General features: G+C 39.7%; 1 protein-coding gene across 1 annotated transcript in view; it reads right to left on the bottom strand.

Moving 5' to 3' along the window:
* The window catches only part of LOC118279179 (mucin-17), a 46,471-nt gene that overhangs the window by 1,650 nt on the left and 30,108 nt on the right, over positions 1-14,713 (bottom strand). Inside the window, exon 2 of the mRNA XM_035598726.2 lies at positions 210-4,934. Within this exon, the coding sequence (XP_035454619.2) occupies positions 210-4,934 (4,725 nt within the window). The remainder of the gene's footprint in view (positions 1-209; positions 4,935-14,713) is intronic.

The raw sequence follows: 14,713 nt of genomic DNA, 5'->3' as shown, positions 1-14,713 counted from the left end.
ACCACGGTTTTGGGTTCCGGGTTAAAATGTTTTTGACAATCTCTGTAGTATAGCTTACAACGTTTGACAATAAGTTCGAAGTTCGCTTTCGATTACACGAGAATCCATAACAAAACAAGTTATACATAAATGTGAGCATTTCTGCTTATACATACATCAGGGGATGCAAGAATTATTGTTTTTTTTTTTAACAATGAATCTATGCTTACCTCAGCATTAAGAGAAGATTCGTCGGCCGATGTTGGTTCAGTAGTGGTTTCTTGTATTGCCACAGTCGACTTCTGTGCGTAGGTGTCTCCTGAAGATATTATTCTCTCCGGTGGAATTTCACCAATTTCACCGCCTTTGTGTTTCATTACATTCGAGTTGTATTCGTCTTGGTCTTGCTCTTCTAAACTCTTCATTACTTCTTCTAACATGCTTTCGAAAGTAGACATAGAATCCGTGGAATCACTCTTTGTTACTTTACTCTGTTCCACCAATGCTTCTAACGTTGGAGGGATCTCTGGGATTTTCTTGTTAGCCCTGTTGTTACTTGCGGGAGTTACAGTTAGTAATATGTCTTCATATTCATTCCTAGCTGTAATGATGTCCAATTCACTTTCTGAGTCGGATCGTCGTTCAGTAGTGGCAACTTTTTGTTCGTCCACGATATCGTTAGGGTTGTATGGTTTGAAGGAATCGCTTGAGATCTTTGGTGACCATTGATCTGTTTCAGGTTCCGCGTACTTTGGTCTGTTGATAGAGAAGTTGGAATCCTGATCTTCGATTTCTTCGCTTTCAGGTTTTTTGTTGTATCTTTCCGATAGTCTAGGTCTGTGACTGTACCTGGCATGAAGCTGAGTTCTGGTGGTAGATGTAGGGGCTTCTGTTTGTACGTCAGGTCTGTCTGTGGGTTTTTCAGTCGGTCTTCGTCCCCTAAATCTGTTCTTAACTTCATAAATTCGTTTCGTGCTGGGTGCTTCAGTCGATGTAGTAGTGTAAGAGTATGTTGGCCGTCTTCGACGGAAGTGACCACGTTTTGTGCTACTTTCAGTGGTTGATGGTGAGGTTGCGGCAGATTCCGTTGTAGGTTCAGGCCTGTACACAGGATGTCTGACTTCTTGCACGTCTTGCCTAGTGTGTACTTGTTTCGTCTTCAGGTCAGCTTCGATTTCATCGATCCTCATAGTTGTTCGTCTCCCGTTGAAGGCCGGCCTATAAGTAACTGGCTGAGCAGGTCTCCTACGTTCCTTGTTTCTCGGAGACTCAGTTGACGCTTGATGATACTGTCTGATAACTCCGGGACGCACGCGCACTCGGTTGTATGATGGTGTAGTTTGCACGACATTTTCTTCATCTTCGTTCTCATGATGCTCTTGGGTGTCGACTCTGATGTCTTCAGTTTCGTGGGCAGTAGTAGTTTCTTCTTGACTATTTGAAGAGAATTCATTGCCAACTGAATAACTTACGCTCTGTTCTGTGACCGGAATGGATGGAGCTTCGGTTGCATAAGAACTAATCTCAGCGTACTCTTGTTTCGATACAGGCGTTGTTGGCTTGACATAGATATCTTCTTCTTTTTCGGGACTCGTCTCGTCAAAGGCAGAGGACTCTACAGGTGCACTGCTGCTTCTAGACTGATAATAATATTCTTGGCGGGTAGATGGCAAATTGGGCACATAAGATGTTTCGCTCTGCAAAGTACTTCTAGCGGTAAATGTTGGTAAACCAGGCTCTTCGTTTGACTCACTGTTTGAGAAGTGTTGAGTTATTGACACTTTTTCGTTAGTGTAAGCATTTTCCGTATCATGTTCTGTAATTGGTTCTTCGACCTTTTCAGGTGTCTGTTTAGGAGTAGGTTCAGTGATCGCTTCAATGTCTACAGTACTCATACGCTCCATTAGTGTTACTGGATAGTTTTGGTGTAGGACATCTCTTTGGTAAGCAAGATCTTCTTCCTTGCTGTTGTGAGTCTTGACTCTTCTATCATAAATATCTTCGTTCTCTGAAGGTTTGTAATGAATACGTCCTCTAGTTCTTGTTCTAGAAGATTTAGTTGTGCTTTCATTAGAGTCTAAAGGCTTTTTGTTTGGCTTTTCAGTAGTGATTTTGTTAGGTTCGTATCGTGGTCTGGTAGGCAGAGGTCTTCTTTCTCTCAAAGGTCGTCTCGTTACAACCACCCTAGTGGTAGATTCGTATGACTCAGTTCGTGGAGTAGTGGTGTATCGTGGACGACCTCTGTTTCTCTGTGGAGGTCGGCGCGTGGTAGTGCTTGTTGTTGTAGACGAAGACGTGGGACTGACTTCCGTAGCATCATAGTTAGTATGGTACACGTTGTACTCGTCACTGCTGTACTTAGGAGGAGTGTTGATATCAGAAATGGTTGGCAGATTGTTGACATCAGACGACTGTTCCGACGGAGTGTTTTGTTCAGCAGAATGTTGAGGCTCAACGTTTTGATTATACTCGGTTTTGTATGTATTTACTTGAGTATTAACATCTGTGTTATAATTGTTGACAGCGGGTGTGTTGTAATTGTCTCTGTTAGTATCAGCGTTGTAATTATTTGCTGGCGCGTTGTATTGGTTTCTGTCTGGGGTGTTAATGTTCTCATTGTAATTGTTTCTGTCTGGTACACGATCGTCTGTGTTATAATTGTTTCTAACTGGTGCTGAAATATCTTGGTTATAGTTATTCACTGGGTTATTATTATCAGCGTTGACAGGAGGATTACTAGGTTGCGACTGTTGAGAAGTTAGCTCAGATTTAGCAATGTAGTCGGTAGGATTGAAGACGGGGTATTTCAGATTTGGATCAGAATCATAATGAATTTCTGGTGTATAGTTTTGTAAGTAGCTTGGAGATGATTGTTGATTATATTTTGGTTTTTGAGTGATTACTTTTTCTGGTTGTGGTACTGTACTCGGAGTAGTGCCTGGACTAGGTGTCTGCGACGGTACCGGTGCAGGGGTAGGCGACGGCGATGGCGACGAAATTCCGTTAGCACCAGGAGTAGGGTAAGGTTGTTTCACGTCGTCGAAGTAGTTGTGGTAGTCCAACGGAGTACTGAAGTGGAAGGCTTGGTTGATTGAGTAAGGGTTATGAGTTTCAAGTAGTTGACTCGGGTAGGTGGAAGGAGGCTTTGTCGTGGTCGTAGTTGTTGTGGTCGTTCTAAGTGTCGTGGTGTGATCTGGTTTTCTCTGGAAATTGTACTTGTCAACTATTTCCGAAGATTTGAAGTTGTTCTGCGGTGAGAAGTTCGCGATGTCGTGTGAGTTGTATTGAGGCGCCGTGTTACTTATGAAGTATGATCCAGTTTTGGGGGGAGATGTCACAGTCTCTGGTTGTTTTGGTGGTCGTATGGTTGAAACAGTCTGCGGCTCAAACGAGTAGTAGTTGGATTGGTAGTTAGGTAGCGGTTTAGCTTTAGGTGCAGCAGTACTGTAATAGCTGAAAGTTGGTTTCTGTGTAACCGGTTTCTCTGGTTTGTAGGTTGGCTGAGTTACTGCATAAAAGTTTTGATTATATAACGGTTGCGACGGTGGCTGGGTTTGTGGCGATTCTCGGATTTGAGAATTTATAACGACTGAACCCACATGTGGAGATGGGAAAGGAATTTTGGCGAATCCGTTTGGAGTATTGTAGCTCAAGGGAGCAACAAAGAATGGTAATTGTTTCAGTTTCTTATCGACATTTTCGATGTTCGACAAATAGGGTAACTCGAATTTGACGAAATTATCTGGTGGTGGTAAAGTAGATGGTCCGATAAACACTTTGGGCGCGTTCAGAGGGTTAACTGAATCCAACACAGCGATAGTGTCTGCGTTCTTCAGAGAAGACAGAACGTCTCCCACTTTGACTTGACTGTTCTTGCTGACTTCTTTAGTCATGAAGATAGCTAGAGGCGGTTGGTGTGGTTTCAGCTTCTTCGGCTTTGGAGTCGTAGGGGGTTGTGTCGGGAAAGGAGTACTGATTGTCGAGAATTTTGGTACTTGATCGCCTTTCAATTGGGAGTTGAACTCGGAAAAATAGTTTTGCCCTGACAAGGGGTCTAGCGGTTTTGCAGCCTGCCTCTGGTAGTCATTTATGAACGTTTGTTTCAGTGGGTTAGGACGAGCACCGCCGCCAGAATACAGTTCCGTGTTAACTAACTGTGAAGTCGTCAAAGGACTGCGGAAGTTAAACTGTCCTCTGTTCAGCGACTCTAGTGGCACGTATAACAGCTGAACCTCTTCTCTCTCGTGTTTTGAATGCTGTGACAATGGATCTGATTTTAATGGCTTATCAATGGTATCAAACTTGATTTTCTGTAGAGATTGTGGTTTCTTCATTACACTAAACACGCTGGCATTGTCCGCTCGGTATCCATCAACCAGTCTCGGTAATTCCTGCATTGTTTTCTGGCCTTGGTTTAGAAAAGGTTTTGATGGAACAGAAGCAGGTAACGCTTGATTGAAGCTGACCGGGTTCAGTATGGATTGTGGTCTAGGTTTCTGTGGCTGAACGGAATCGAAACCGAATGGAGGCGCTACAAACCCTTGGCTCAGTGGAAAATTAGGCTGAGACAATCCGAATCGAATGCCCTGTCCAAAACCTTGGTCCGTCAGATAATTCTGTGGAGCAGACGGCACGGACTGCAAGTAAAGCTGTCGGTTAGCAGCTGAATTGTAATAATTTCTTGCTGGGAACGAGTCTTGGCTAAAGCCGGTGGGTCTCACGAGGCCTGGGAAGGGTTCCGTCAATATCCTCGGTTCTGCGACCGCTTGTCTTTTGATTTGAGGTGGTTGTGCTGGCTCCCTCTCGACGGGGCCGGACAGGGGCACCCAGTCGCTGATGTCGGAGGTGTACGTGCTGATCTGACGAGACCATCTCGTCTGCTCTTTCTTTGTTGCTGTCGCCGCGGCGAGGAGTGTCACGAGGCAGGCCAAGCGGTGCACGGTGCGGTGCGCCATCTGGAAATATAACACATATTTTGTAAGTATTTTAAATCCGGTCTCAACACAATATAAATGTGATTATGTATTTATATGTTACGAAATCAGGTAGCATTGAATAATTTACGTCTGCAATTTTTCCGACTGAAAGACAATTATTATGTTATATCGTCGAGTATAAAAGTAATTTGTACGGGTCAAGACGATTGTGACGCCTGGGACTTTTTGCAAACAATACGTTACATAGAACACTTGATAAGTAGATATTGTGCAATAGAATGAGAAAAGTTTCACAACAAACAAACATTAAGCGCTAATGGGAGTCATTCGATAGAATCTTTTGACCTAATTTAGTGGAGACATAAAACTACAATAAGCACTTCATACCATCTTAGAGCTACATAGTTCTATCAAGTGACACTACTGCCAGCGGTTGACCATACAAAGCAAATGTTCAAGTCTCTTGACATTTGTGTTCAGAAGAGTTTCTTGATGACTTCAATAAAGAAACATCTTGTAATCATTCTCATGGCATCACTGGAGGCTACTTGCGGTTTATAATTGCGAGACTTGTTCTACAAATATACCAACTGAATCTCTCAAAAAGCTTTTTACTTTTGTCTCGAAGCAAATGTTCTAAGAAACTGTCATAACGTAGCTAGTTTACATTACGCATGATTACCACAGCACATTACAATGTCCAACAAAACGTTGTCCAGCTGTTTTACGACCTTTAACTAATTACGCGTTGAGGTTAGACTGTGGCTTGCATATTAGGTCGTTTGCTGGTCATGTGGCAGGCACGTACCGTTAGGCCATAGAACCAGCCCCATGCAAGACATGTGTGAGTCTTGGCGTTGCGTAACGTGATCCACGTTACATGTTGCATGGTGCTCTCGTAACGCTGACGCAACAATAGCCCTTGCTTTATCTGATACACATAAACCATAACGATGTTTTTAATGATTTTCTGTAGTTATGAAGTAGTGCTTGTCAGTGTGACTGCACGCATTTGAATTTGTAACGTGTAACTAAACCACGGTTTAAGTGATTGGTCCAATGGTGTGTGTATGGATAATCGCTGCAGTTTAAGTTAGAATCAAAAGCTCTTGGGATATGCTTTTTAATATATTGTGCAAATAAACACACAGAAAGTAAATATGTTTAGTTACATAGCATAAGGCGTGAAATAATATAATTTTGCAGATATAATAATTTAGAAAGGCACAGTAATAAAATTACCTAGGCGAATCCAAAAAAATATGATTTTAATTTTACATAATCGAGAACTATCACAGTACCAAGTATTAAATAATAATTACGTTTGGGAACCTCACAGCGTGAACATTTCATCATTGTTTCGCTCGGCTTACAGAAGTTACAAGTAAATGAATATTGCCAAATGATAAAGCTTTTAAACTTTGGTGTTAATTACAATATCGTTATGATACGTTTAAATCATGAACATTATGTGTTTTTGTGTAATGGTTGACCATACTTTACTTATAAAGTAGGTAATGCCAGTAATTCCTTATGTAATCACTTAAAAAATCTTCGCCCGCGTTTCCGTGGTATACCTACAAAGTATCTAATCACCCAAGTCAGCTCGTACCCTGTCTGTATACCAGATTTCACGTCCGTCGATAATATTAGCTACTTAACAATACGTCTGTTACTTTACCACCCAATTCTTCCTGTGGGTACCACAAGAACCCACTTACGGACTACAGAGGAGACTATTTGACAGACGACGCAGAAAGTTGAGCTTTTTGATAAACCTACGATCAGCAAGCCGGCTGTTAAGCGTGGACCCTACGGTAAACCCTCTTAAGAAGGTAGTTCTTAGTCTTGTACCAAGGTCTTAGTCCACTAGTGGACTATAACAGTTAGTTGATGTATATGTTGGATTTTCAAGGCTTGTTAAAAGTAATAGCCATCAAATTACCTTCATGAGACTAATCTAATAGTGAACGAAAGCGCTGATAGTGATGATCGGTTGTAGAATGTTTCCACACTTATCGTTTGTTTTAAATTAATGATTTAAACTACGATACGTATAACCGCGCAAACAGTGAAACATCTCACGGATTTCCGCAAGATTTCCCAACATAATACATTAATCTAATATCTTCAGTTATAGTGGAAACTCACTTGATTACTGCTGTGGTGCGAGGTGTAAGCGGTAGCGTGTTTGAAGACGTTTTGTGAATATTCGTACTACATATAGTTACATAGATGTAATGGTAATGTTGTAGATTTGTATGTTTTAGACTTTATTGAACAAGAGCATTAACGGGTTCGATTTCCGCACAGATCCACAAATTGTAGTTTCTGGTCTAGGTGTCATGTGTATGTGAACTTATATGTATGTAAACGCACTAAAAATCGTGGTGTGCGGCGAACTATTTATCCAAAAAATGTAAATCATTAATGTACATTTTGGGTTCTATGTGAGGCCTATATAATATACCACACTTGAATGCAGCCTGAAACATATTCGTTTCCTTCTGTCTCCACATAATTATGTATGTGCAACCACTTTCAATAACTTAGTTTTGTTTACACTTGTCTTTAACACTTATGTGTTTAAGTCGAAGTAAACACATTAAGTTTAATACATACTGCATGTAATGGTCAGCACATTTCCTGCTACTTTATAGTACTCAATAAAAGTGGTAAAAGCTTTAAAATTTACGACAATAATCACTGTAAAACATAGCGATTGAATTAAATTTTATTATGAGCGAGTAACATAAACAGTTAACTCAGCTAATCAATGAAGAACGAGATCATTACTACTTAGGTAAGATATTTAACTTAAGTCTGACATGATTTACTATCATTAACTAGTGTATTTAATGTATGATCAGGAAAAGCGGTTAAAGATACATTGGTATATACACATATTTATTTATGGGTGAAAAGTTGAAGTACTTACGTAATTAAGATTATAATTTTCTCGCAGAAATTAAGGAAAGTTGGTTATATGATAAGATCGTGCTCGTATATTAAGGTGCTTCATATGCAAAGCTAGGATTGAGAGACATTTATCGTTATTGAGAAGGTTTTACTAGAATTGTAGATGGTGCAAATATTTTACTTTATGAGCGTGTTGGAGTGATATTTTTGTTATGACTACCGTAAAATGTGGTGAACAGAATTCGAGGGGTGAATAGATACAAAAGAGGGGCGAATAAATGTTAAAATGGATGATGTGGAAAATGCTCTTACATCTATTCACCCCATTCTTGTGTCCATTCACCCTTTGAATTCTATTCAGCCTGTTGTAGATTGGTCGGAGCAAATAATATTGGTTTTGGTGATCAACTTGAGAACATTGTTAGTACGCAAAAAATATTGACGTTCAATAATATTCTTTCCGCGTTTCTGTGATCAATATCGTTCCTGAAAATTGGCTTGTTCTCGCTAACAGCGTATACCTTGGCCCGCACTATATTTCCAACACAGGTAATTGAACGCGTCTCATTGTAACTAATGTTTATAATGTACTTTCCTCTCGATGCTAATTGGTACTTACACTATATCTATATGTATCTACTAGAAAGTGCGTCTGTTCGTCCGTGTGTCCGTTCTCTTACAACAACGGTTTGGACAACACACGAGAAAGTTATAGTGATCTTTCTAAGGGCTCGGGTTGGCGATGTGGAACATATACTTAGTAGGAGGTAGGGAGGCTATGGAAAATTCGATATTGTATTTTCTTCCAGGAATGAATTATTTTTATGCAACTTTTTGTTATAATGTTTTAGAAAGATATTGCAAGGGAATCATTAAAATCGACAATATTCTTTCCCCGTGCAAACTGCTCTGTGAGTGCTTTTGAGGTGCGGCATGGAACAAATACGTCATTGTCGAACTCTCACATTTGTTAATTTTGAGGTGGTACGGAGTTTGCCGGGTCAGCTGAAACTAATGACACGAGAATGACGTCAGACCGAAAAGACCAGAAATATATTGTGTTCCCTTTCTAAATCCAAATTATTGCCGCCTTTAGAACCTGTGTTTAGAACATTGAAAAAAAAACATGACATATCAGTGACGTCAGACACAAAATGACAAGACCAGAAATATATTGTGTTCTCTTTCTAAATCCAAATTATTGCCGCCTTTAGAACATTTTCAAAAAAACAAAAGACATGTCAATGACGTCAGACACAAAATGAGAAAGCCAGAAATATGGGTGTTCTCTTTCTAAATCCAAATTATTGCCGCCTTTAGAACATTGAAAAAAAACAAAAGACACGTCAATGACGACAGACCCAAAATGACAAAGCCAGAAATATGGGTGTTCTCTTTCTAAATCCAAAAACAAATGACATGTCAATGACGTCAGACCCAAAATGACAAGGCCAGAAATATTGGTCAGTGTTCTCTTTCTAAATCCAAATTATTGCCGCCTTTCAAATCGTGTTTGTCAATTAATTATCAAATAGCTGAACATTTTTCCACATATACAAACTCCTTTGAGAAAATGTATAGGTACTCGTCGTAGCCAACTAGTTTTGGTATAAGCTATTGACTCATTATAATAGAGTAGCTTGATGCACTAGGTAATACACGAGTGGGGAAGCTCGAGGGAAATTAATGGATTGTCTATAATTTGTATTTGATAATAAAACAGAGCTAGTAGGAAGCGAGGCCATTATGACGTTAATGAAGCAATCACTTTATTGCTACCTGAATGTGTAAGCATCGGGCGATAGTGTTAGTTCCCATGTACAGGGACTTACTAAGTGTGTGAAGCTCGTTAAGTTAGAAAGAATATATCTATATCTGCCGATGGGAGTTTAAGATATAAGCCCGCAACCCTCCTTTGCTGAACTACAAGCCTCCTGTACATAAAAGGGGTTTGCAATAATTTCCACGTTTGACAAGCGGGTTGGAGATCACAGTTTAAAAGGTTCAAGTTTATAAGAGAACACTGCTGCCTAGTTTCAATTAAATAGGTAGTTCCTTTGTCAATTCTTATGAAAACCGCAGGAACATAAAATACAAGGCAATGTATGTCAGTACGTGTCCCATTGCTGATAATAATCAGAATTATAATCGTCCAATAATTATTACACGTTTCTTGGTACAATTTACGCATAAGTATCGTAGAAGTAGAACGAATGCAGACTCCGTGTTATTTATTGTTGTAATATCCGTCCATAAATCACCTCAGCGTGGGAAATGGAAACTGAGGATCCGGGACTACCAGGCATTGAATAGTTTGGTGGAAACTGTCAATATATTACATTCAAACGATCTTTCATTAACTTTAACTTTAAATCCGCTTTATGTAAATGGGTAAAGATATTATGACTTTACTCAGTCATATTTCTAGATATATGATATCTAGTCACGACCACGACTGACGGATTTGATTGATCTATTGTTCCTTCGTGAGATTACCACCAACTTTTGGCCAACATCCAACGTCCAACATCCAACCCGCGTCGATGACACGCCAACATTGTCACCACTGATAGCCCTACCATTAATATATTGGTTGTTCAGTGAAAGTCGGCGGTTTCTCATAATGACCGTTTCACCACAACATCGGAGAGGAAAAGTTGAGTTTTATAGTTTTACTTGCAAAACCAATATTATACGGTGAGTTAAATAATAGCAGTGCATTATTAGTTGCGGTAATGATATAGAGAGACGCAACGTTTGTATGTGGCGTGCACTTGTAGCTCGGTGTAGTGCGTGATATATGTGATTATGTGTCGCAACTGGTCCACGTATGTGTAGCACGCTAATGACATTTCAAATTATCCTAACGATCTGCATAATATTGTCAGCAAATAGGCGGCAGATCTTAGATGACCGTAAAAAGATTGATTGGTATAATTATGTTTAATTTTAACAATTCTTTAATTCAATAAAAAAATGTGTAAAAATCTCCCTTTAAATGCTTTAAGTTATTTGAAGACTTGCTCAAAGTTCTCTAAGTATTATACTTAGTATTAGTATTATACAGTACAGCAGGTAACTACAGAACATTGCCGGAAAACATCTTTAGATAGAATTCAAAGAAGTTTATAATATGCATCTGGTTATACAAAGACGTCAGTTAAGCGGTTTTTAAGACAGTGTAGACTAATTTATTTCCTGTTTGAGGCAAAATTTATCACCTATCAGCTCTAAGGAAAATGGCCAACGTATTTCAGCCAGACAATTGTTTACGGACGGAACAAAATCGTTACTCAGGAATAGTTTAAGAAATTACTCAGAAATCATTAAATATTTAACAGTAACGCATCAAGATAATAGCACTGCTTGTACTTGCTTCACGATGGATTATAAGCACAATCGTCACCAACCCCGTAGTATTGCAGCCATGCAGATACGGAATGCAGTTGTTTCCCATTTGTCAACAGTTCGTTCACTCGTGGTGCGTGCAATCGACTATTAGATGTTGCGTTGCGCATTATATATGCGTTTTCTTGTGCGCCGCCTTGCATCCGGCTGTGCATGTGAGGCGCGAGGAAACTGGACACTTATCTGTGTCTGAAGTTAAGCTAACAGACTAATATTTGAGTAATTTCTTCCTCACATGCAACAGTGAAGAACGTAGGAGACTAAGGAAATAGTAGAAATTGACGACAATTTCCTTTCAACCAATTCACTAACAAATCAATTAACTACAATAATACCAAAAGCGTTTAGAGAACTCAGTCAGATTTTCTAAACAACTCTCTTCATACAGCTTCTTGTCAACTTAAGAACCAATCGCTCTCTATTTTTTCCACTTACCCAAAAATAAAGTTAACTATGTACATAAAAAATGTACGAGAACAATTTCCCGGCAATACACAGATGAATAGCGTTTGTTTGTTTTTTGTTACCAATCGTGTCCTCCATCTACGGAGACGGGGAGCCGATGAACTGTAATTAACGTGCGCCTGCGCCGTCACGAGCCCCGCCGTCACGACAATGGATCTAGTTGTAGGTCTTTGTAAGTACACGCATTTGATTGCTGGGCATGGGACTCGACCAGTGGTTCGGTAGAGCAGCCATAATTAAGAACATTATTGATTTGCTGCTCTAAAGATCATGTCTTAGGGTGTTACCACACCTATCGATCGATAGTCCATCGATGGCATCGATCGACATCGGTCGACATTAATCGATTGGTGTGGTAGCTTTAATTGATCGACGGATACCGGTCGACTAACCAATCGATCGATTGCCGGTCGATGGCATCGGTCGACGTAGATTGATTATATTCCGGACTAACTATCGATCGACATCGACCAATCCATTCCACCATCGACAGATAGTATCTATCGGCTATCGATCGATTGGTGTAGTAGAAACTATCGATCGACGTCGACTAATCCATTCTACCATCGATCGATGGCATCGATCGACGATCGCTCGATTGGTGTGGTAACACCCTTACAAAGATTTTGTAATCATTCACCAATTTTCAGTATTAGTAAATCATGAAATGAAAATGTATTAATGAAGCTCCCCGTAATTTTCCTAGGTATTATGAATTCGTGGAATTTAATTTACAATTCAATTTCGTTTTTAATTATTTATTTACAACAAAAAATCCGAATAAACACACATAAAACACGTAGAGCGGGCAGTAGATGACATGCGCGGTTGCGTATCTCGGGCATTTGGTTGCGGCGTCGCGTGGAACGGAACGAGAATCGTCGTTTACCCACTTCTGTGCGTTCGGTTTTACGTAATTTCACAATTTTATTATTTTACGTATTATTTTTTTGCGTAAATTATGTCGTTATGCGAGTATTTGTGTGGTTAATTGCCGCCGGTGGGCCATTCGATGTGAGGGAATTGCTTGCGATATATTTTATTGTCTGTGTCGACATCCAACATTGGCCGGAGCGAATTCTGTTTGCATTGCCTCTTTTGAGAAGTATTTGGTTTTGAAAATATTGCACTCTACTGTATGCTAGCCACTTAACCAGTTTAGATTTGGTAAACAAATCACGTGCCAGCCCCATCTCGTAGAGATTGCTTCCCACGGCGATGACAACAATACGTATTGCTTTATTTTCACGATATTTTCCACGAACATTGCAGTATCAGCCGCGCCGGCGGGTCACTGCTGCGACCTATATTGCGCCACCTGTACTAGTGTGCAGCCCACCACGAACAATAGCCACACTCCACAGACGGACAGAACTCTCTTTGTTTGGCATAATTTGACTCAGTGAAAGTGACTTCGTTGTACAGTGTAAGGTTTTTTTGGCCCGCAGTGTAACTTTATTTGTGCGCAGAGAACGGTAAATGCATGGTATAAATTACTTATTAGACTTATGTAATGGTATTTAAATTACTACATGACTGTTAGACACATTGTTGCTTTGGTTGTTTTTTGCATTTTTGTTATTTAAGAAAGTGTTAAGCCGCGCCGGTGTTGCAACCGGTGTGTTTTCTATACACAATAGCAATGAAGAAGTTATTAATAGCTGAGCTGGTATATAAGGAAATGCATTTACTTAGCTAATTTACTCTTTATTCTTCTTGTTATTAAGATTGTATTACATGGCTCAATGCACAAAAGCAGCGCCAGTAACCAACAAACTAACAAGAGATTACTAGATGGTTCGTGTGTCAGTCGGGGACACCGGAGCCCGCGCTTCCTATATTGACTGCAGTCACTCGATACATTGGTAAACAGCCGCACACAAGCTACTACACTCACAGTTAGTAATGAATCAATGGATTCCATTTTGATGGAAAAATATGAAAGTAAGAAGAAAACTGCAAATGATGAAAAGATGTATGATGATGAGAAAGTGAGGAAGAGACACCAATAAGCAGAAGAAGCAAGCATGAGTACTCGTTCGATCCTTGACGCTAATTTTGGAAATTTAATAACACCGATAGTTGAACATAATCATTGAAGCAACAAGGTTCTTTAGTTTTTGAGCTTTTTTATCTGCTACAAGTCCTCAATATTGAATTTCAGCTAAGACATGCCTAGATTAGATATTAGATCTCCTGTGTAAAGCATCACTAGTATATGACGTAATGACCAAGACTTGAATGATTTACCGTCAAAGCATCGCTCATTGATAACTGTTAATGTTGACGCTTCGATGGTGCACATAACTCTGATGTAACAATGTTAATTTTATCTATTCGTACTAGCGGTATTGGAATAGTTTCATCTACAGGTGGAGCCTAACATATAATTATTGTGGTGTGTTCTACAAAAGAACAACGTGAAACAATGCTTGCGTTGTGTTTCGTTGTTTGAGTTTTCCACAATCTTCTGAATCCCCGATTCTCCAACAACCCTTAAATTTCGTAACCCCCAAAAGGCCGGCAAGGCACTAGTAACGCCGCTGGTGTTTCGGGTGTCCATGGACGGCGGCGATTGCTTACCATCAGGTGATCCATCTGCATATTTACAGGCTTATACCATTAAACCAGTAACAATGTGTATATAGCAAATATACACATTCATTGTCTGATGGTTAATAGTCTGAGTTAATATGGAAAAAGGCATAAAGTGTGTCTAATCGAATCAGCTTCATTCAACTCGACTTTGGCAACAGTAGCACTAGTGATCACCAAGTCAGCTTTAACGGCTTTACGTAATAAAGCAGTACAGTTCAGTTGATCAATTTCATATCAATATTTTTTTTGTACAAACACACCTACGTATTAATTCAGACTATTAATTCGCAAGACATTATCAAATATAGGACAAGTTAGCCAACCTAACATATAATTATTGAATGTTGGTAGCCCTGATACCGTGGTATCAGTATCAACACAAATGTCATCTGGCGGCTAATATAAAT

The sequence above is a fragment of the Spodoptera frugiperda genome, chromosome 14, assembly GCF_023101765.2.
Source record: "Spodoptera frugiperda isolate SF20-4 chromosome 14, AGI-APGP_CSIRO_Sfru_2.0, whole genome shotgun sequence".
NCBI lineage: Eukaryota > Metazoa > Arthropoda > Insecta > Lepidoptera > Noctuidae > Spodoptera > Spodoptera frugiperda.
The sequence above is the reverse complement of the archived record's forward strand: the minus strand, read 5'-3'. Positions and strand labels throughout refer to the sequence as shown.